Source organism: Lactuca serriola, chromosome 7, assembly GCF_051521515.1.
Source record: "Lactuca serriola cultivar US96UC23 chromosome 7, Lser_US96UC23_V15, whole genome shotgun sequence".
Taxonomy (NCBI): Eukaryota; Viridiplantae; Streptophyta; class Magnoliopsida; order Asterales; family Asteraceae; genus Lactuca; species Lactuca serriola.
The window spans coordinates 78,132,566-78,156,893 of NC_136414.1; the positions used below are offsets into that span (position 1 = coordinate 78,132,566).

At 35.6% G+C, this 24,328-nt stretch overlaps 1 protein-coding gene across 1 annotated transcript; it reads left to right on the forward strand.

The window, feature by feature from the left end:
• The first annotated feature begins 3,615 nt into the window (after positions 1–3,615).
• On the forward strand, positions 3,616–4,615 carry LOC145061807 (putative germin-like protein 2-1). The gene is made up of 2 exons (XM_079009382.1): positions 3,616–3,910; positions 3,985–4,615. The coding sequence occupies exons 1-2, from the start codon at positions 3,796–3,798 to the stop codon at positions 4,518–4,520; spliced, it is 651 nt and encodes a 216-aa protein (XP_078865508.1). The 5' UTR covers positions 3,616–3,795; the 3' UTR covers positions 4,521–4,615.
• The last annotated feature ends 19,713 nt before the right edge of the window (positions 4,616–24,328 follow it).

The following is a 24,328-nucleotide window of genomic DNA, read 5'->3' on the forward strand; positions in this document are numbered from 1 at the left end:
GAACTTCTCTTCACAACCTAATGCATGTGCAATGCAAGTCTAGAAACTCATGCTAGGTTCAAATGGAGAGAAATGAGATCAAATCTAATGCATGGAACTCATAACTCAATAATGTAACGACCCAAATTTTACAAAAGAAAATTTTCATTTTTAATTAGTCAACCATATTTCTTTAAACATGAAAATCCCAATAATTGTTTTCAAAATTATTTTCAAACATCAGAGTGTCCCCCAAACCATATAGGGAAAGAGAGATAGAGTGCACGCTACATCATCAGGCCTTGCCTTTGCCCTTAGGCTCCGATGTACCTTAAACAAATCCACAAACGGTAAGCTGAAAGCTTAGTGAGTCCCCAGAGCATACCCCACACAAACCACATATCACATTAGCTGTAAAAACTATCTCTACCATTATCAGACGTCAATTAGCTATGAATCTATCTCTACTGTTAGCCACAAGGCTATCTCTACCATCAGCCATAAAGGTTGTCTCTACCTTTAGCCATAAGGCTATCTCTACCATTAGCGACAAAGGCTATCTCTACCGTATATCATGCATACATACATATCGCACCTCTACATAGCAAGTAAACCAACTAACATAGAATGGGTCCTCCCAAACTGCCTTAGACCCATTGGTATGGTGAGAAAACTCACCTCACAAAGCTGAACCGGCGACTGAATTTAGGGATGACCTACGCTGCTCCTCTCAAATTGCATATAACCAACAAATAAATAATCTTAACTTAGCCCCTAAGGCTCCTCTGAGTCAAACCTGTCAAAGTCTAGGTCTGTAGTCAAGATCAACAGTCCATATTGACCTTGACTCGACGAGTGCAATCAGCCACTCATCAGGTTCCTTGCTTAACTCATTGACTCGTCGAGTCATCCGAGAGACTCGTTGAGTTCCTTGATGTTTACGGCTGTAAACTCCCAACCGAACACCCTTGACCGTGAACCCTTGGCCGTAAACGAGGAAACCCTCTCGACTCGTCGAGTCACTTGCACGACTCGCCGAGTCCCCTTAGTCCCTTATGTTTACGACCCTTTCCAGTGGGACTCAAGGTCCCAAACTTCAGATCTATACTCTACTAGTATGGATAACACGTAAAGTTGCAAACTTTACGTGCATGCAAAGCCTCATATGGCCATAACACCAAAACTAACCATCAAATAAGGTTTTCATGCATGGAGAGGGAATGAACTTAATAAAAGGTTCAACTTTATGATATTTGGGACCTAAGAAGGTCCAGATCTAGAACCATATCCTTGTGATAGGTCCAGATCTAAGCTTGCTTCCATTTCCTCAAAGTTTGTCATAACTCTCAAATAAAATCTAGGCTTAAGGTAACAGATTCATATCTCAATTCAATGCCCCATACGAACTAGATGCTAGATCTAGTGTTTTCCCCTTGATACTTCTTCTTCAAGCTTGGAATTCCTTCCACAATCCCAAGGTTCAAGCTCCCAAAGCTCTTGCTTCACACACCAAAGTGTTTGCGGCCGTAAACGATCTTTTATGATGTTAAGGGAGACTACAAAGGAATATAATGTCGTTTATATAGGGGCAAAACCCAAAATTTTGGGTTTTCTTTAAACAGCTCGGAGTCGCCGAGTCGGTCCCATCCCGCGTTCCAAGATATCACGACTCTACTCAACGAGTTGATCTCCCAACTCGCCGAGTCCATGCATAAAACCTTTCTAAATAAAACCAGGTGTTACAAATAAATTTCCAAATCTAGGACAAGAGGTCGTAAAATGACCTCAAGGAATCATAAAGTTGCTAACTTTATGAAATCCTAACACTTAAGATGAAAACCTAGATCAAACGTGGAGGAAAATGGATAAAAACCTAGATCTATCATGCTTGAACAAAAAAGGAACGAACTTGAGGACTTACAAGAGTCCTAAACACAACACAAGATGATGATGGGGAGATTTGCTAGCTAGAACAATAAACCAAAAACATCTTCTTCTTCTTCTTCTTCTTCTTCTTCTTCTTCTTCTTCAATGGGAGCTAAAATCACCACAAAGAGCTCACAAGGTTAAAAGGGAGGCTAGGGTTTCTTGGAGGGTGAAAGGGAGGTGATGGAGGCTGAGGGTATACAAACCCTGTCCACCACTTCTCTTAAATAGGGACACAAACCCCAGAATTAGGGTTAAGCCCTTAGGCAGCCGCCACGTCATGACCACAAGCTTGTCATGTCGTGGCACACAAGATTGATGCGTATTTTATACAACCATGGCCACGTCATGGTGTATCCTTCACCTTGTCGTGGCCATTAGAAAATCCACATTTTACATCTTTAATTGCCTAAAAGCATAAATGAGTCATTTACTTGGAATAGGTGTTACATTACAAGTTTTTTTTTTTTTCTAAGCCATAAAACAACATAGCACGTACATTATGGGAATAGACAGTTTCCTCCGTACCTCCACCATTGGTTTTTGTATTGGTCCATGTCCAAGTTATGGCTTTTATGTCACTTAGTTGGTATGCCACAATCTTTGTAGATCCGTAATTTATGGGTGTTTTGGTGTTGGTATTATTTAGGCGTGGAATTGGTACGGTACAAATTCCTTTTTTCGTAAACCGTGTACCGTACAAACTATAGTTTGTATAAAAAATTTGCTACTAGTACCGTACCACCGTACCAAGTATATTTGGTACCAATATATTTGGCTACCAACATGTTTGGTTGATACAAACTGTTAATGGTATATACCAACATCTTTTAATTTTCTATTGTAAGATTTAAAAATAAGTAAAGACATCATATAATTTTGAAGTTTAGTAAAACTATTAGTTATGTAGTTCTTTTAATTTACAAAGAATTCTATTGAAGTAACGCTAAAATAAAAAATAATTTTTTGTTTTAACATGGTAATAACTATTGACTAATACAACAAAATGACTTAAGATAATTTTCTTAAAACTATAAATATTAAGATAGTTAACAATCAAAATATACCATTAGCTTTATATATATATATATATATATATATATATATATATATATATATATATATAATGAATTGATTGGTATGGTGTTACCATGACATCGAAATTTTTGTACCATTACCGTACCAAGATTGCTCAGTTGGTACGACATTACCAACCAAACATGTCGGCTACAAATTTTGGTCGGCTACAAATTTTATTGGTTCGGTTAGTAAATGTTGGTTGGTTTTCATGATATAATTTTGAGAGCCCCTAAAAAACACTTCCCATTGTATTGTTGGTGCTTTGTTTCCTTTCTCGTGCTCTTGTCAGCCACCTGCGTGTACTCTTGTGGGTCACCAGCTGGCTTTTTATCTAAATAATATAATGTCATTCTAAAAAACACTATCCTATCACCCACACCACAAAATGATAGTTACTACCATGTAAGGTATCATCATTTTTGTAAAACTAGCACTTAATTAAGAAGAACATGGTAGGCAATTTCGGTGTTTAACATTTCAGGATTTAATTTGACCATTTCATAGCACTATAAAGGAATAAAAGATGCCAGAAAGCCGGCTGACCAATTCCTTATCCAAACGAGCATAATGTTGTTCTTAATGTCTTAGGCGGCAATTCTGATAGATAGCTTATTTTACATTGGATGCAGAGAGAAACATAAGATATATGTATTAAACAATAGGATAAAAAACCATGCAGATTAGCCCTATATATATTGAACAAAGCAGCTTCGTAAAGCACCAAAAACCATCTGCATTGTCCCTCTTATTCCTTAGCTTTCATATTTTTTTTTTTATCTTTCATTGCTGTTATTAATAATATTTGAAGAAATGTGGAACAGATTCATTTTATTGAGTGTTGTAGCTCTAACTTTTAGCTACCTTGCCTTAGCCTACGAGCCTAGTCCCCTCCAAGATTTTTGTGTAGCCGATCCCAATAGCTCAGGTAATATCTACTTAGGTGCTCTTTTATTTAAAATCTTGCTTGTCTATTAACAAAATATTGTCATTAATGTGCAGTCAAAGTAAATGGTGTAACATGTAAGAACCCGATGCAAGTTCAAGCAGCTGATTTCTTCTTCAGTGGGCTACATCTTAGGGGTAACACATCAAACCAATTGGGATCAAAGGTGACCCCAGTCTTTGCGACTCAGTTACCAGGGCTAAACACTTTAGGCATCGCAATGGTTCGAATTGACTATGCACCATGGGGACTTAATCCTCCTCACACTCACCCGAGAGCCACAGAGATTCTTACGGTTCTTGAAGGGACCCTACAAGTTGGATTTGTCACTTCTAATCCCGATAACCGCTTTATCACCAAGGTGTTGCAAAAGGGTGATGTTTTTGTGTTCCCTGTGGGACTTGTTCATTTCCAGCGGAATGTGGGTAATGGAAATGCTGTTGTTATTGCTGCATTAAGCAGTCAAAACCCAGGTGCTATAACAATTGCAAATGCTGTTTTCGGAGCAAATCCTTCAATTCCAACGGATATTCTAGCCAAGGCATTCCAAGTGGATAAGAGTGTGGTGGATCAGCTACAAGCCAAATTCTAAAGTTACAAATATTCCAATGATAAAAAGGTTTACAGTTGATGTCCGTGTGATTGTTTAATTTCATTCTTTGGCTTCTTTTGAAGGCTTCATTCAAATTTATTTATGTGCAATTGTCTTTTCATGTTGGTATTTATTCATGGTGTACTTTATATATTAAGTTGGTTTGATATGATAATGGTCATATTTAAAAGTTTTAATTAGTAACAACAAAATAGTACATGTAGAGGACGAATTGTAAACTCTTAAATAGGATGCAAGAAGTTTTATAACCAATAAAATCTAGAACACAAGTGAGGATGATGTATTTACCTTGCTACATAAGTATACATACTTAACAATGTTATCCTATCTCCAATGCATTGAATTCTTAAAAGTTTAATGGATTGTCATATAGCATTCCACTAATTATATCATTTTACCTATTAAACTCTATACTCTACTAAACTCTTAACAATTCAACGGATTGTCACATCGACAATTTATCATAATTCTTTTACAAATAATATTAATAAATAAAACTAGAATATTACAATATTTAGAAATTAAAAATTACAAAGACAAAATATTAATTAATGATTACAATTTAGAAATTAAGAGTTATGAATAGTACATTAAATAAAAAATAATATACCTAAAATACACATTTTACTACATATTGTATTTTATTTTAATATAGTTGCAACGATTTCTTCAAATTTCACGTCCATCTTCTGAAATGGCACTGAGATCAATGAAAATGATTGAAATCTTTTCACTCTTTATATTTCTTCTTTAATTTTTTTTTCTGTACATTCTTCATATCTAAAGATTTTTGGTAGCGTTCAAAGCTCTTTTTATTTTCTTCCATATGTTTTTCAAGTATTTCATCAGGTCTATTATTAGATGTGTTAGGGTGCAAAGTTATCCATGTATGAATTTGTAATGTGTTGACTTCTGTAAACCCACTTGCATGTGGTGTATTAGCCTTTTGACTAGTGAGATAGAGAGTGAGAGAGAGACATGTAAACACCTCTACATAAGGTGGGTTTAGTCCACATGTAGAGGTGCGCTTGAGAGATGTAAAAGTGAGTGTGTAAGTGTGTGTTATTTATGTAGATGTAGATCTATGTCCCTTGTTGTAACACCATACATATTCAATACATCTTTTAAACACTCAAATCACCATGTTCATTGTCAATCTTTAATTCCGCATGCCAAACCATGTTCTATAGGCACATCATTTGGTATCAGAGCAGGAATCATTACTGCGATCTGATTTTCAGTTGAATCTTTTGTTTTTGAATCGTAAAGTTTGATTCAAAAGTTTCTGCACTGTTAGATTCAGAAAATCATCTCTGATCATCAGTTTTGATTTGATTCTGCATTTGATTTGCATAATCAAGTGTTTGATTTTGAGTTTCTGTTCAATTCATTCAATCATATTCAAATTTCTTCAAGTTTTCTGAAAAATTCTCATCCGTACGATAGTGGCAAACTTCAACATGAACACAATGACTTCTTTCTCTCATTTGTTAGGATCTTCCACAAAGATTCCTATGTTAATTCCGGAGTATTATGACCAATGGGCTAATCACATGGAGGATTATCTGAATGACTTGGATGAAGAACTCTGGAATTGTATTTCAGGAACTGCTCAACCTCTACTGAATGTTCAAAACATTGGATCTTCAAATTCTACTACTATTGTTGATGAACAATCCACAAGGTTGAAGAAAAACGAAAAGCGTTGTATGAGAGAATTGAGAGGTGCACTGCCTCCTATGGTTTGCAATTATGTGTGTGGTTGTAAGAGTGCAAAGGAAATCTGGAATACTCACAAGGAGAAATATCAGGGAAGCGAGAAGACTAAAATCAATTCAGTAAAGCAATGTCTTATGGAACTGAAAGAATTCAGACAAAAGGAGAGTGAAACAATTGAAGTTTACTATGATTGCCTGAATGAGTTGATTTATCGGTGGAATCGATATGGAATCACAAGGTCTCCTATGGAGTTCAATCTTACATTTGTGATGGGACTTCAAAAGGAGTGGATGAGTGTTAGCATGATGGTGAAAAATCAATAGAGTTTCGACACATCTTCTTTAAATAATTTGTACAATCAACTAAAAACACACGAAAATGAAGTGAATGAAATAGCAGAAGTTTCGAAGCTCAATCTGGGTGGTCCATTAGCTCTTGTCTCTAAAGTATCTAAAAAGGAAGCTGTCGAAAAAGGTGATTCTGATGATGAAGAGGGGTTTATCATAAATTCAGATGATGAGGCAATCGCTTTTTAATCGAACAACCGAGTCAAGAAGTTTTTCAAGAAACCGTTTAATTCAAAAATGAAACAAAGTGAGGGAACAGGAAGTTTTGTGAAAAAGAATGTTGTAGAAGAGAAAAATAAGTTTGATAAGAATGATGGAAAAGTAGTTGAGGATAAGAATGAGAGGAAATTGAAAGGAGATTCGGGTGTGGATTGCCATTACTGCAACGGAGCAAATCATCTAGCAAATGATTGCATGCTTCTTAAGAAGGATGAAAGAAAGAACAAAGTGAAGGACGAAGCGTACTATTCTAAGAGACTAGAGGAAGTGAGAGCTAAGGCAAGGAATATGTCTTTGGTGGCTAGAGGTGAACAGGAGGATGATGGCACTTATCAGATCTAGTCTTCGGGACAGATGATGAAGAAATGGGTAATCCTACGCATGGTGCCATGTATGCGAATCTGGAGAAAGATTCGAACGAAGAGGTGACAGGTCGATGCTTTGTATCCAAATTTGCTGATAAGTCTCCAATGAAAACTAAGGTACGTTCTATACTTGAATCCTTTAATATTCCTTTGAGTGCATATGATTCATAAATTGTTGCTTTTGATGATAATGTTGCTTACTTTGATTCACTTGTGGTGTCTGCTAGTAACAAAGCTAAGAAATTAAGCACACAGTTGTTAGAGACTCAGAAGAAGTTAGATTCGAAAATTGCCAAGATAGAATGTTTAGAGTTGCATGTTACAAACATCATGTGTGATAGGGATTCTCTTACTAGTGATGTAAAAATTTTGTTAGCTCAACGTAATATTTACTGTAATTCTGCTAAACGACTTTATGTCAAATTAACTGCATTGCATCATTCGTGTGAAATTAGCAAGGAACAACATAGAAAATTATTGCCTTTTCTAGCATATGAAAGAGAGAAGGTTGATAATATTTCGTATGATTGTGAGAAAAATATTGTTGAGTTTGACAAAGTTCCTGCTGATAGATATGCATATGGAATTGTCAAAACTGATGAATGTCTTGATATAGATGAATTAGTTAACATTGTGAATGAAACTTTGACTAAATCTGAACAAATCAAAATTTTTAAAAAGACTGAGAATTTGACATCTGATTCTGTAACGTCTTAGAGACGATAAGCGTCAAAAATGACTTTTTGATAGAAGATTATTTACGATGAATAATCTTAACTAAGTTGTAGTATATATGTTACAAGGACTCCGTACGTATAAAGAACGCCGAAATCTGAGTTATAACGAAGAAGTTATGACATGTCGAAGTTTCGTGACAGAACCGGCACGACGCTGAATGACGTAAAGTACGAAATTAAGATAGAGCGATATTTAGCCCTAGTGATCTAAACGAATGTTGTAGAGTTCATTAAATCGAGAGCGTGCATAAAAAGAATGCCTAAATCTGACTTCGTATGAGGAAGTTATGATTTTTTTTAAGTTTCAGCTTAGCAGTATGCAGCCCGAAACTCAAATTCGAAATCGAGTGATTGTTGGTAGAAACAATCTAAACGAGAATTGAAGATCTCGTTGATAGTAGTGCAATGGTGAAAAGACAGACGAAAACGGACGCCAGATAAAGAAGTTTTGAATTTATAACGGAGTTTTCCTGTCTCGGCCTACTAAAAATAAATTCAAAATTAGTCGACGAAGTCTAAACAAAAGTTGTAAAGCGTAGTCTCACCTACGCGTGGATATAAAGAACGTCGAAAACGGAGTTCGTATGATGATGATATGAATTTCCGAAGTTTTTAAATAAATAATATTTATTATTTAATCTTTAAATCGGATGAATATCCGAAGGAATCAGCAAGCTTATCCGAACTACGCCCAACATAGCTGAGTACGCCCAGCGTACACCAAAGTGTGACCCGCCTCACACTCAAGTGCTCCGATGACGAATCCGAAGTGTATGCGTCGCGTGTTGAGCATTACGCGCAACGTAATGCGAGGCTTCAGCCTCTATAAAAGGCATGCGAGGGCAGCCGATTCTTTTGCTCATTTTATCTTCTCTCTCTCCCGTTTTGCATCGTTTTTCGTGCAAGAAATATCCCGTAGCCCTGATATTAATCCCGAGCCCCGAAGCAAGTCCCGAAGCCCCGAAGATCCCGAGAAGTGCAATTCCCGAGCCAAAGCTCTGCCTGCGAGAAGCCAATTTTTGTGAAGATCTTCCTGATCTACCGAAGGATACTACTTCTACAAGTCGTAGCGATGTCTGATCATCTTCTAATCAAGTGAGTGTGTGGTCACTTTCTTCTTACACGTAAATATTAAATATTTGCTATGAAATACGTGCTATAAGTGAATATATGGATGAATTATATAAGTTTTAATTAGTTAAACTATATATGTATTTTGTATCTAAAGATATGTTGGGTAGAACATTGGTAAGATGAGGTTGTTGGTAGGTGATAAAAGATGGGTTGGACCATGAGATAAAAGGATAAAGAGACAAACCTGTTTTAGATCTGGATGTATGGATCAGATTAGGAGGTTAGTTTTTGATCTGAGAGTATGGATCAGATCAAGAGGTTAGTTTTAGATCCTGGAATATAGATTAGGTAATGAGGCAAATTAAAGATCTGGGAGTACGGATTATGTATTCTTGAACTACGTGTTCATTCGATAAGGTATCATGTGTATAGTCCCTTTTAGGAATGTGATTTTAATACGAGTATTGATTAAATTATAAATATACATATGTATGTGAAGTATTTGTTATTGTCCGAAATACATGTTAGATATATTTGATGATATACAACGTGCGAATCAGATATGGTTCAATATGTGACAAGATGTGTATATATGATATTATTACTTAAAACCTTGTGTTAAGTTTACACTAGTTGGCGTTGCCTAAACGGAGATAGTATCAAAAATTGATTATAGGCATTGTAGGCTTGCCTAGTGATGGGTTAAGACTTAAATAAGGATGTTTAGTTCAATTAAGATTGGACTTTGAGTAGTCTCTTATTAAGAGTACGTGTGGGGTGAGATTGATGATCGGTGGAGTACATCCTACGTATAGAAATACATTTTTTGTACGAAGTCCTTTTCAAAGCTCTGTATCTTGGGTGCTGCTTGTGTCATGGTACTATTATGTTCTCGGGTATGAGTCTTTCGCATACCAGAGTACCATAATGTGCCAGAAGTACTATCATGTACAAAGTCTTTTTGACAATTTTGTGTGTCGGTTACGGGAGTGTACATGAGTACTCTAGTAGTATTTCCCCATACTTTTATTTTGAGAGAGCTTTGGAGTCAGCGTTTCTTTTATGAAGTGATCGACCGAGCTTCATATATCAGCATTTTCTTTCACGAATTAATTAAGGGAACTTCGTAGACTGCCTAATAAAGTGTGTCGGTAATAAACCACTGCTAGGTATGTCTGGTGTTATATTGCTGGATAGGGTGCATCTGGGGGTGAAATACCTCATGTATTTAGGCCACTGCTAGGTAAAGTTCGATGTTGGATAGGGATAGTCTGGGGGTATAATACCTCACGATAGTCGGACCACACCTAGGCATTGTTATCTAGATAACTACCCTTGACTTAACTGTCTTGTGGTTCTTTATATTACGAACGAAGGTTCGTGGTGAAACTTATTCCATTCGCCTCATTTGATGTCTTTATTGATCCTCATTTGCTGCCAGGAAATTTCCAAAGCAGCTTCATCAGTTGTTGTTCATATTGATTCCTTAGGCTAGATCTCGTAAGATCATTGTATAGGGTCAGTATGTAGGGATCGACGGGATGGGATAAATTGTTTTAGAAATATGATTTATATGTGTTAATAATATTAGTGGTTTTGTAGGATCGAGATATACATTATTATCACGTGGTTTGAACTAAGAGCTTTCGTACTTTGTGTTCCTTAGGTGATTGAGTTCGCCAGGGATATTTGAACTAAGTGTTCCTTAGGTGTTCTTGAACTAGGTGTTCATTAATTATTTTAAACTGCGTGTTCACTAGAGTTAATTTAAGAACCATGGCAGCACCAGACTTTGTGCCAATTCCTTAGGGCAATTCTTAGGAATGAATGGGAGAAGGGTAATTAGTTCTTAGGGTAAATCTCTATGAAATAAAGGAAGATAATGGGGGTAGGTAATTGGATTGATTGTTTGATAATTAAATATAATAATTATATTATAGTGGGTTGAAAACCCTATATGCTCACCAAGCTTCCAAGCCTGACCCACTCAGTTTTCTTTGCATATAGGTAATGGCACAAGAGTATAAGTTGGTGGACCTGACGAGAGATTTTGGATTATAGGCCAGTAGTTATGAATAACTGTTGTAAGGTCTATTTTGTTCAGTTTATGCTTTTGGTCTGTATTGAACATGACATCCCGAGATTTTGTTATATAATGAAAATACATTTCTTTAAAGAAATGCTTTGATAATTTTTATCATATTTTGTTTTGAGAACAAATTCTGCAACTGTTTTCTTTAAAAGATTACTCTGATTTTAAAAACAAAGCATAAACAAATCGGTCTTTTATGGCCGTGAAATTGGGGATGTCACAGATTCTCATTCTAATTTTGTAGATATTGAAGATAATTTTGATAATATTAGTGAAATTAGTGATATTGAGGATGTTGATTGTTCTCAATTGTCTGTCATTAATGTTGCATCAAAATCTAAAGGAAAAGAAATATGTAAGGATTCGAATGTTAAGATCGACACTGACAAACCTTCAACTTCGAAAGTTTGTGATTCTGATCTTGTGGATATCCGAGATTAGAGATGCACACAAAAACCGGTTTCACTATTCAAAACCGGATCCAATCCGAAACCGGATTGGGTCAAAACCGGTTTTGACCAAACCGGATCGGATCGGATTTAAAACCGGATTTTCAATCGGATCCTAATCCTATATTCCAAATCGGATTTGATACCGGATCGTAAACCGGATTCGCTAAAAACCGGATCCAAATCCGCCCCAAAATCCAATTAAAACCTACTAAAATCGGTTTAAACCGGTTTCAAATCGGATTAGAATCGGATTCGGATTTTGGTTGGAACCGGATCGGATTTTGACCGGATCGGATTTTTGATGACGTAAGCGAAACCGGATCGGATCGGATTTGGGTTTTGTGCATCTTTAGCCGAGATAGTCAAACGGATAGTAGTGATGATGAAGATGATAAAGACAATCCGTACAAAAAGATCTCTTCAAACAAAGATTCAAAAGGAAATATACTTCCACAAATAGTTGTTGACCAAGTGTATGGGGATATAGAAAAATTCGATAAAGTGTTGTCAGAAAAAGGTGCTCATTTTCTGGAAACAAACACTGTGGTGTATCCAAATTTCAAGTGCACTGATGATGTTATATTCCGAAATAAAGTATTTGTTACTATTGGGAATCTTGAGAATGTCAAACCGGAGTTCAAGAAATTAGTTGAAGAAGACAACAAGAAAACAAAAGAAGAAGGATTCTTTGCAAATCAAAACACTATCGAAAACACATTAACAAAGAATTCGTATGTTTTTCAAAGAAAAAAACCTCAACGAAAGTGGGTTGTGAAAGCAGTTACAAAAGAGGTTATTGTGGAGACTGAACCAGTTGTCAAATTAAATTCACAAGAATTTAAAGAACAAATTGACAAGTTTACAAAAGAAAATAAAATTTCAAAAAGACAAGCACGAAAGAAGATTTTTTGGCAAACCATTGAGTCTCGAATGAAACAAAATGGTTTGACATCAAAAACATTTGCAAACACAAAGACTAAATTTGTGAAGAACAAGTCTTCGTATTCATCATCTTATTCAGACAACAAGAAAAATTCCGCTCAAAGAAAGAAATCAAAGTCTGAATTCAATTCACAAAACAAGTTTTCAAAAGTTCAGAAGACCTCATTTTCTACAAATGCTAATAATTCTTCAAAGAAATTTCAAAATCAAAATGTAGGAAATTGTTTTTCCTATCATCCACAACAAAAATTTTCTCAAAATCAGAACTTAAAACCAAAATCATTTCCAAATCAATCAAAACATTTTCAACGTAACATTTTTCCAAGTACAAATGACAAAAACAAGGTTCATGGTAAATATGCTCAAGCATTTCCTCCAAAATCCAATGTTGATTTTATTCCACAAAAACCGAATTTTCCAAATCCTTCGATCAAACAAACCTTAAAAGTTTCATACACAAAAAGGGTTGTCTCGAGAGAAAAACATTGATCATTGGCTTGAAGGAAAAGGACAAATGTATCAATCAAGGAATTACTCTCAACAACAAATTCAAGAAGCGTATGAGAAGTATCCGAATACTTCGTCAACTGGAAGTTTATCTTCAAAAGATTCGAATGTTTAAGAAAAGACTTGGAAACCGGTTTTGAACGAAAAGAATGTTGAGACACAACCTAAGAAAACGAAGGCTTATGTCAGTGACAATCCCAAACTATCAAAAACTTATGTTTCGGTTCCTTTACCTTGTGATGTAGACTTAATTGATAGTCTCAAAACTAAAGTTTGTGATTGGGTTAAAAGTTATGTATTTCATTATGTTTTTACAACTAATTTCCAAGGACCCAAACAGTATTGGGTACCTAAATTCTTTCATTGATCGCAGGTGCTATGTGATGAGCAATATGATGAGAAATGGTATATCGATAGTGGTTGCTCACGTCACATGACTGGTCGAAAGGAAAATTTGAGAGATTTTCGAAGTTTGGAAAACGCTGGAGTTGTGAAGTTCGGAAACAATCACAAATGTCAAGTCAAAGGATACGTCAAAGTAACGAATGGAAAATTCACTGTAAATCATGTTGCTTATGTCGAAGGTCTTAAACATAATTTGATAAGTGTTTCACAACTTGTTGTGGGCACTCGCAATCAAGTTGTGTTTAACGAAGCAGGAAGTATTATCTCAGACATTGAAACGAATGAAGTGTTGCTGAAATCAAAACAATTTGGCGATATGTTTACTCTTGATATCAAACAGATTGTTAGGAAACCTTCAATTTGTTTACTTTCAAAAGCTACATCTGATGTTAACTGGTTATGGCATCGTCGTTTATTACATTTAAATTTTTGAAATTTAAAAAAGTTGGTAATTGATGATCTTGTTCGAGGCTTACTGGTTTTAAAATTTGATAATGATACCTTATGTGCAGCTTGCGAACAAGGGAAACAACATCAAAAAGGACATCCAATTGTGATAGATTCGAAAATTGTGGAACCGTTGGAATTACTTCATATTGACCTTTGTGGACAATCAACTGTTGAAACACTCAATAAGAAACGGTACATTTTGGTTATTGTTGATGATTTTTCTCGATTTACTTGGGTGTATTTTCTCATGTTAAAATCTAAAGTTGCTCAAAGAATGATTGCTTTTATCAAGAAAATTGAGAAGAGTTTGAAAAAGAATGTTCGAAAAATCAAAAGTGATAATGGCTCTGAGTTGAAAAATAAAATGTTGGATTCGTACTTAGTTGAGAAAGGATTTTCACATAATTTTTCGTCACCATATACACCACAACAAAATGATGTAGTTGAACGAAGGAAAAGGTCACTTTGCGAAGCAGCCAGAACAATGTTGACATATGCGAATCTTCCTCGATATTTTTGGGCCGAAGCAGTGTCAACAACATGTTTTACTCAGAATCGTTCTTTTATTCATTGACGTTTTAACATCACTCCATATGAAATTATTAATAACCGAAAACCAAATGTTAATTCTTTCATGTGTTTGGTTGTAGGTGCTTTATCATGAATCTCAAGGATAATCTTTCGAAATTTCAAGCTAAGGCTGGCGAAGGAATATTTTTGGGACATTCACACAATTCGGTTGCCTACAAAGTGTTAAATAAGCGCACACAAAAAGTCGAAGAGACATTCAATATTACTTTTGATGACTTTTTTGTCAAACAAGTTGACAAACTTTTTGAACAAAAGCCGATTATTAATGAATCAAATGATGAGTCTGAAATTGTGAGTTCATCTGATTTTGATTATGATTTAATTTTTGGTGTTCCTGACAGGGCTGTGAATGTTGAAGATCATGCGAATGATAATCATCAATCTGAATCTTCGAAGCATATTGATGATTCGGATCTTACTCAAATCATTGTTGACAGTAATTCAACATCGAATTCTCCAAAAATTGGCGAAAGTATGCTTAATAATCCAGTAGAGGGGGAGCACTTGTATCGAAGATTGTTTTTGGCTAATGGTTTCTGATTTTGAATGTTGATGGTTGATATCGTTTTCAAAGGGAGATGAACTGATAATCGAGTGTGTTTGGGAAGTCGATTGAGAGTGAAGCCCTGTAAGTGATAACGAATTTAATGTCGCTGTGAGATTTTGGAGTTGATGTACGAAGGGTTCTTGTATGGTCGTTGTGTTTGGATTGTGATAACAAAGTGGGAAAGGTCGACTTTAATAAATTGATTTTCGATTTGGAGTCGATGATAAATGGATTGCACGAAATTGGGTTTGATTTGGGGAAGAAAGGACCTTGGATGGTGAACGAATAATCAAATGGTTGTTTGGCAAAGCGAATATTGATGTTGGTTTCTCAGTTAAGAACGAAGGCTGTGAAATCGATACTTGGCAAACGAACTGGAAAAATCAATGATTTTCGTTAGTTGATTGAATGTTGATGATTGCTGAACTGGAAAACGAAATGGTTCAGAATTGATTCAGAGGCTTCGAATGCCTTCGTTTTCGTTAAAATGGCAGTGAAAAAATTTTCGTTAGTTTGGTGCGTGTTTGAATCTAACGAAGGGGAGAGAATTTTTTTTTCCTTAAAATGCTGTTGAGGGTTTTGTATGAAGGGTGCTGAGGATTTCATACGAATGATGTTGTGGATTCGTATGAATCGGGGAAGAAAGCAAAGTTTCGAAAATGATCCCTGCACTTACGAAAGTTTAACATCTTTTTCAACTCTTCGTATGATTGGGACAACGCTTCGTATGTTTTGAAGAAGAGTGCAAATGTTACGAAAATGGCCCGTAAAACTTCGATAGTTTAACACTTTTTCAAAATTTTCGTACGAAGGGATAAAAGCTTCGCTAGTTTTGAAGGGAAATAAAGAATTTTCGAAATCAGCCTCTGAAATTTCGACAGTTTGACACATTTTAAAAACCTTCGTACATTGAGATTGTTAGTTTTGAAGAAAGAAGGATGAGTTTCGTAAGCAGTCCCTATACTTTCGAATGTTTAGCAGTTTCTGCCCAAATTCAAAAATGGACTGATTTTGCTGAGAAATTGAAGAATATGCATTTCAGGCCCCTACAGTTTATGCAAATTGACGCTTTCTACCTAGCTTCGGAAAAGGGGAGAGTTTTGCATTTTTGGCTGTTTTGGGCGCACCGGGTCACTGCAGAATTTTGAAATTGACAATTTCTACCCAGTTTTGAGAAATTTTGTCAAAGGCAGTCCATGAACGAAGCTAAAAATTGAAGATTTTTTGGATTTTCCGGATTGAAGCACAAAGTTTATGCCACATGTTAAGGGGGAGTTTTGACACAAAAAATTCCGAATAGAGCACCTTCTCTTTCCTTGAAGGTTTTATAATCAAATTTCGATTATAAAAAGGGGGAGAAATTTATATGGAAATTCGAACTTGAATTTTTCATATTACGCGGATTTGAAGACCGAAGTGACCTTGAATTTTTGAAGCTTATGAAATGATGCAATTGGAAGTTCGGAAGTGATTTATTTTCGAAATGGGTTTCGTTTTATTGAAAAATTTTCGGGTCTATTTTTATGCTCAACTTTTGGGTGATCAATTTGGAGTTTGAGAAGCTCGTGATCATTCGTTGATGCTTGGTTTGTATGGTCTCACATCCTAGAGACCAAATTGAAGAATCATGGAAGAACTTGAGATTTGAAGTTCATTTCGATATGTGTCACCCTTGAGGCTCGGATCGCATAGTTGCCTGATTTTGGAAGTATTAAAGTGGGTCATCCATCCCTAACTTTGTGGGGGAGAATGTTGGGATGCAAAGTTATCCATGTATGAATTTGTAATGTGTTGAATTTTGTAAACCCACTTGCATGTGGTGCATTAGCCTTTTGACTCATGAGATAGAGAGAGAGACATGTAAACACCTCTATATAAGGTGGGTTTAGTCCACATGTAGCGGTGTGCTTGAGAGGTGTAAAAGTTGAGTGTGTGAGTGTGTGTTATTTATGTAGATGTAGATCTATGTCCCTTTTTGTAACAACATACATATTCAATACATCTCTTAAACACCGAAATCACCGTGTTCATTGTGCATTCTTTAATTCCACATGTCAAACCATGTTCTTTAATTCACATCAAGATGACAAAGTTGATTTGTTAGCTTTTCTTAAGATTTTTTATATATGTTTTATTGTTTAGAATAAAAAATATAAATTACGTTAATAAATTAAGTTATTGAATATAAAATAAATAAAATTATAAATATAGTATGAATAAAAAAAGATAATAATATATAGTTTGTTAAAGACAAAAAAAATAATAAAATGTTATTTTCTATATAAATTGTTATATTAAATTTAGAAAAAAAAACAAAATCCTATACAACGGTTGTATGGTGATTAAACCTGTATTAATTGAACTTCAATTACAATGTAAAGTTTATCTCATTGAACCTTATACCACCCTATTTTTGTTCATTAAACTCTTTATTGACCTTCCATTGGGGATGATCTTAATTTTTTTTAATAAAAGTAACTTTGCGACTATTGAAACAACCAAGATTACAAAGCTTTAGGCCACTATACTATTAGGCTAAAGGGTGTAATCTAGGCGCCGCATTATATTTTACATTTTTTTACAAGTTTTACCTACGGACTAGGGTGTGGTAAATGGTTTTACCTATGAAGTTTTTTTTTAAGTTTCAAAATTTTAACAAAAACCATATTAAAATTACAAAATTCATTTAGGAAATCCTAAAATTAAAAAATAACATGAAATTAAAAATTACATTAAAAACCTAAAAAAAACATGAAGTGAAAAATTAAAACCCTAGAAAAGAAACATAACATTCAAATTTTAATTGCGTTTGAGCTTATATATTTCACGAATTGAAGCCTTCACCAATTTAGCTGTCTCTTGATCTTCGGCGTCGAGGTGTCTCACATCTTACATCAACAAAGGATATTATGTGAGTCGAACCGTTTCAACCATATGTTTCTCCAAAGTTGTATTCAATTGTGTCATTTGTTCCATCATTTCCTCTAATCTAGTTGACCGCTTTGTTCCGACTGAAAAATTTGACGATGTCATTTTCCTATTCCTTTTCCTTGAGCTTTTGCTTTGTCCTTTCTCAGGGGAAGAGAAGGAGGGTGTATTTCTTATCCGTTGTCATTATCATCGTTAATATCAACGCCAATGTGACCATCCAATGATATTTGTTGTGAGCTCGAATATGAAGATGTTCGACTTCTTTTTGGTACATTAGCAATCTCTTCATGTGTTGCAAGGTCCTTCCATCTGATGCTTTGAATTAACTTAAAAGGCTTCAACATATCATCTTCGAATGTCGTGTGCGTTTTTTTCAACAAACTTGCTTCACTTTTGCCACTAGACCATTGCCTTTTGAAGTTTGTGTAAATTCCGTTTCAACGTGTCACGAGTTTGTTAAGAAGATTCCATTTCGAATTACATTGGTTAGACTGACGTCTGATATTCTGGGTCTCGACCCATAACAGTACAAAATTGTTCCGTAACGCGTAACCAAAATTGATCATGCAATTGGCACTTTCCGTGTTGCTATCTTCTGATATGTCGACCCGTGTTGCAGAATTCAACTCGCCGATTTGCATCAGTAAGTTAAGCCATACTTATCAGATTATGCTTCAAATTAGCTATATATGCCACATTTGAAATGGAGAAGTTTCCATTTGTGAGGATGCTATAACATCTTATCTGAGAGTTGGAGTTTTTGTCATACGTCACATAGTCAACATTTGGTGAAAGTTTAAGATATCGCAGAAAATCCTTCTGCCCCGTCATGTGCATGGAGCAAGCACCATCAATATACCATATTGTTTCTTACTCCAAAGCACAGAGTGCCTAAAAAATTAGTGAGTTGTGGAGTTTTTAAGCTCTGAGTTAGGTTTTGGGACAAGGGCATGGGTTTTGGACTTTGTTTGTGACTTTTGAGCAACAATAGTTTTAGAAGGTTTATTGCGCGACTATTTTGGGAACAAACAGAAAGACATGATTCTTTCATCTATCCACTAATCATACTAAATGACATATGGTTTCAGAACGACTTTTCTTAGACCAGCAGCTTCTGAAGCATTGAGAATCACTGTGTCTTTCGGAGTTGCAGTTTCATTTTTGAGATTTTTCACTTTCCATACAAGATTTTGTTTTGAAGATTTTTGTGAAACTGTTTTCTTAAAAACTCGTTCTTTGTTTGATGATACACTTGGTTTAGAAAGCTGTTTTAAAATCGTACCATCAAATTTGGCTATAAAAAACAGATGAAACAGTCCGAGGAGAGTTAGTTCTGACAGATTGAGTATCCACAATGGTCTTTTTGGAGGTAGGACTGACCATTTTCTTATGATCCAGCTGGTTGGGAGAATTAGATGGTTGTTTGAGAATCTTGATGGGTACAAATGTGTTGTGACTCCTAGTTGATGGATTGAAAGTCCAAGATGCACTTTTTATGGAGTTCTCAAGGAATCTGGAATTTTGTCTAGACCTAATTTCCTTTTGGTGAGCATTCTTGGCTTCTACTTTAGGATCAACTACGTTTTTCCTATTTAACATGGGTTTCTTTTTAGAGTTGAAAGAGGAATTGGAAGTTTGACCTACAGAAGGATTGTTAAACATAGGCTTGATCGGCACAAGATTCGTTTTAGAAATCATTTATGAGTCAGAATCACTTGAATTTGACAAGACAACAATGTGACTATCTAAGGATGCCCAAACAAACTCAGAAGTACGAGGCTCAGTTGTCTCTGGAATGATTTCATCAACAACACAGTTGTTAGGAGGACTGTGGTTCAGATTTTGACCGACAATGTTTGGAATACTAGAGTAGGATCTTGAGGTCCGATTTAGGTCCAAGTTTGTCACGGGCAGAAGAGGCGTGGAATCAGGACACTTGACAACTATAGGCTGAAACTCGAGAATCAGTGATGCAAATTGGTCAGAAGTCTCAGGAAGGGGTGAGAAAGGTGAGACAGGTGTGTCCGAATATTTATGGTTCAGAACATCTCCCATAAAAGTTAGGTTTTGCAATTCCTTCAAGGGACAAGCAATAGGTTTTGGAAACTCGCTTCCGAGACCAGGAGCTTTTGACCAAGGATGAAGAAAATTATGATTCATCCATTCATTTGCTTCAATAATGCCAATGGAATTATGCAAGCATCTATTTTAGCATTGAGACGTTTGTTGTCAGAAATTAAAACATTTCTTTCAAAATAAGTGATTTCACATTTGTCTTTAAGAATTATACATACATCTTTTGACATTACAAGCTCTCGTTCTAAAGACTCTATTTTTAACTTCTTATCCTCGAAACATAATCTAAGACGACCTAATTTACTCTCCATCTTCTCACTGGCTTCTATCGCTGACTCATAGGCTTTGTAAATGATGTTCATATCTGATTGGATCTGGGTTACATATGGTTCACAAAAAGAGATAAATCAACGTTATTATCAGTAATCATAAATTTTACCTGTTGAACGATGCTTCTACCGGGTGGATCGTTGGTAACCATGTAGCAGTAGTTTGGTTCAGCATCTTCATAATCTCCCTCTGATGCAGATGACCAGTAGCCTTCATCACATTCAATTGTCTGTCTAGCCATAAGACACATATTCATGCTAGTACTCATGTCATCATCATCTCCAGAAGATCAATATCCTTCCACTTTTCTTGATATAGTTGTAACAAAAGCCTTTTCACTCTCTGCCATTTCTTGAGCTCGACGTGCATAGTAAGCTGAGTCTTTCATCTTGGGTTTCTGTATGACTTCAGCTAAGCAATCTTTGGCAAAATGGTTTGCATGACCACATTTGTGAGATACAATCTTGGGTTTATCAGACTTCGGAATCTGTGAAGATTCTATGGTGTGATTTGGTGTTGGAAGGTTAGGTTTGTAAGTTGGTGGGTTTTCTGAAGGTTTGTTTAATGGTTAAGGATTATTTTTGTGAGGAGCATGGAAACGGTTGTGATATGGCTTGTTGAAAGGACTATTGTATTTCATGGAAAGAAAAGCAAACTCCTGTTGGAAGCGGAGTTCGGAGTCCGTTTCTTCAGAGTTGAGGTCACCATTTAATTGATAGTTGATGTTTGTAGGAAAAGGTATGACTGGAGGTGAGTGTTGAACAGGTAGGATATATGGAACAGTTGTGAAGGAGTCCGAGACAGCAAGGCTCGACATCTGAGGACCGTAAGAACGAACAAGAGCTAAAGGACCTCCTGTGAGTTCTCGTAGGGTTTGTGCAACATTTGATTCATGACCTTGAAGCTCATCGAACAGTTGATAGAGCTTCAGCTTTTTCAGAGATCCATTACTCTGAAGACATGATTTCACATTTCCCCATCCCTTTCTGAGGCTGTTATTGAACTTGAGGTTGTATTCAAGTGGAGTTCGGACTATCCCATGAGTTGTCATGTTGTTGACGACGATTCGAAATCTCTTTGAAGCTGAGGCAGTAGATTCATCAGGAGTTGTAGTGAAGGTATTGAACTCGTTGACAACGGAGGTTAGACGCTTATCCTTCATGTTTTCTGATCCCTCAAACAGGTCTTGAAGTTTGTCCCAATTCTCTTCGGCAGATTTTCACAGTTTAATGTGCTTAAAGAGAGAAGGTGGAACACCAAACACCATTTCGGAAAAGGCAACCTGATTTGCATGCAACTTTTCGATGTCATCAGCAGTGAGAGGTGCTTGACGCTATTCATCTTGTCCCATAAGAGTTGCAACAAAATCTCTAACAATTGTTCGAACTGGAACATGTGGACCTTCTTTAACGAATCTCCAGATAGCTTAACCTTTTTCTTTATCAAGTAATAATCTTTCCATTCTGACTTTCCAGTGATCATACTCTTCAAAAACTAGCAGTAGGGCATGAGAAGCGCAACCCACGCTCTTTGTTATTTGCATTGAATACATTTGTGAGAATTAGAAGCAGCCATTGAAGTTAATATATCTCGAGCAAAAGTCGTATATAGAAGAACTTTTATCATGAACACAGAAATGACTTAAATACCAAGGTTATTTCAGATCAATTATAATATGTTCTTATGGATTCAAAGGAAACCACTAAAGCTCTGATACCAATTGTGAGAACAAGGATCTGATTGCGCAAGGACAAGGTTTGAAAACTCAAACCTTGAGTTAATGATAAAGATCAATGTCTACATCTGATTAAGTGTTGCAATCAAGTCTAGTAAAACCAGTCGATATTGAAGTAGAATATTCAACAAAGTATTCAAGTAATAAATGAAGAACAAAGAGAATAATCAAGGTAAAGACAATAAATGAATATGAAGAATATTAGAAAGAGTTTGATTTGAGAGAAAAGTAAAAGTGAAGTAAATTAATATATATATATATATATATATATATATATATATATATATATATATCTTTGGAGCAACAATCCGTCATTTATTCTTGTCATTAAACCCTCCTTATATAGCAAAAGGAGGTACATGGTACAAACCGAAATACATACAAAGGACTGGATAAACAAGTTACTTCTGACACTCTGATTATCCAAATTGCAAAAAGACTTAGTCCTATGTAAGGTTACATCAAACAAAAAGACAAGAATAATAAGTGCTCCATATTGTCTCAGAGTAATTCGTCATCTCGGACCACCTTCACTTATGACTCTAACTCCATCTCTAACCTCAAGCTTATCTCGTACCTCAGTACATCTTGGACTCAAGACTGACTTCAGATCCTCTTTGAGTGCTTGCTAGAGGTTCACTTTCAGGTTCCAACAAAAACATCAGATAATTTTGAAGTTTAGTAAAAATATTAGTTACCTAGTTCTTTTAATTTACAAAAGAATTCTATTGAAGTAACGTTAAAGTAAATTTTTAATTTTCTGTTTTAACGTGGTAATAACTATTGACTACTACAACAAACTGACTTAGATAATTTTCTTAAAATTATAAATATTAACTATGTTAACAATATAAATGTATGACCTCGAAACTTTTGTACCATTACCGTACCAAGATTGCTTAGTTGCTACGGTATTACCAACCAAACATATTGACTACAAATTTTATTGGTTCGGTTAGTAAAGTTGGTTGGCAGGGATGGACTCAGGAATACATGGTAGGTGTTGTTGGGATGAATAGGCGTTGTTGATACACGAAAAATAGGTAGAAAAAACTGAAAAATCGAAAAAAAATTTCACTGTGGCCAGAAAAGTTAGTGGTTGCCGGTGCCACAACTGGAACCCCTTAGAACCGTCCTTGTTAGTTGGTTTTCCATGATACAATTTTGACTACCCTAGTCTTGTTACTCTTCCGATTGTATTGTTGGTGTTTTGTTTCCGTTATGGTGCTCTTGACAGCCACCTTCGTGTACTCTTGTGGGTCACCAGCTGGCTTTTATTTTAATAATATAATGCCATTCTAAAAAACACTATCCTATTACCCACACCACAAAATGATAGTTACAACCATGTAAGGTATCATTAATTTTGTAAAGGGAAAATGACACAAATGCACTACGAAGTTTCTAGGGTTTACTCGTTGAGTCCCTAAAGTTTTTGTCGGACTTTATGGGTCTCTAAACTAGGATTTGACCTACTCTTGTAGTCCCTGTTAACCTGTAATAGCCAGTTCAGTGATCTTTCAGACCAAAAAAACTCACATTATGCCCCTATAAAGCTAAAAAAAAATAAGTTTGGGGATCAATACGAATTGAGTGTGAATCAGCTTTAGAAGTAAATGATTTTTTTTTGTATGGATTGATCCCCGAACTTATTTTTTTTGGATTTATAGGGGCACAATGTGAGTTTTTTTGGTCTAAAAGGTCACTGAACCGGCTATTACAGGCTGACAGGACAAATAGAGCAGGTCATATCCTAGTTTAGGGACCCATAACGCCCGACAAAAACTTTAGGGACTCAACGGGTAAACCCTAGAAAGTTCGTTGAGCATTTGTGTCTTTTTCCCTTTTGTAAATACCATGTAAGGTATCATCAATTTTGTAAAACTAGCACTTAAGAAGAATATGGTAGGCAATTTCGGTGTTTAACATTTCAGGATTTAAGTTGACCATTTCATAGCACTATAAAGGAATAAAAGATGCCAGAAAGCCGGCTGACCAATTTCTTATCCAAACGAGCATAATGTTGTTCTTAATGTTTTAGACGGCAATTCTTATAGATAGCTTATTTTACATTGGATGCAGTCAGAAACATAAGATATATGTATTAAACAATAGGATAAAAAACCATGCCGATTAGCCCTATATATATATATATATTGAACAAAGCAGCTTCGTAAAGCACCAAAAACCATCTGCATTGTCCCTCTTATTCCTTAGCTTTCATATTTTTTTTATCTTTCATTGCTGTTATTAATAATATTTGAAGAA

Bases quoted from the DNA above. Each gene is read 5' to 3' on its own strand.
- LOC145061807 (XM_079009382.1), top strand. From the start codon at position 3,796: ATGTGGAACAGATTCATTTTATTGAGTGTTGTAGCTCTAACTTTTAGC. The intron at 3,911-3,984 runs GTAATATCTACT...ATTAATGTGCAG, and splicing joins AGCCGATCCCAATAGCTCAG to TCAAAGTAAATGGTGTAACA.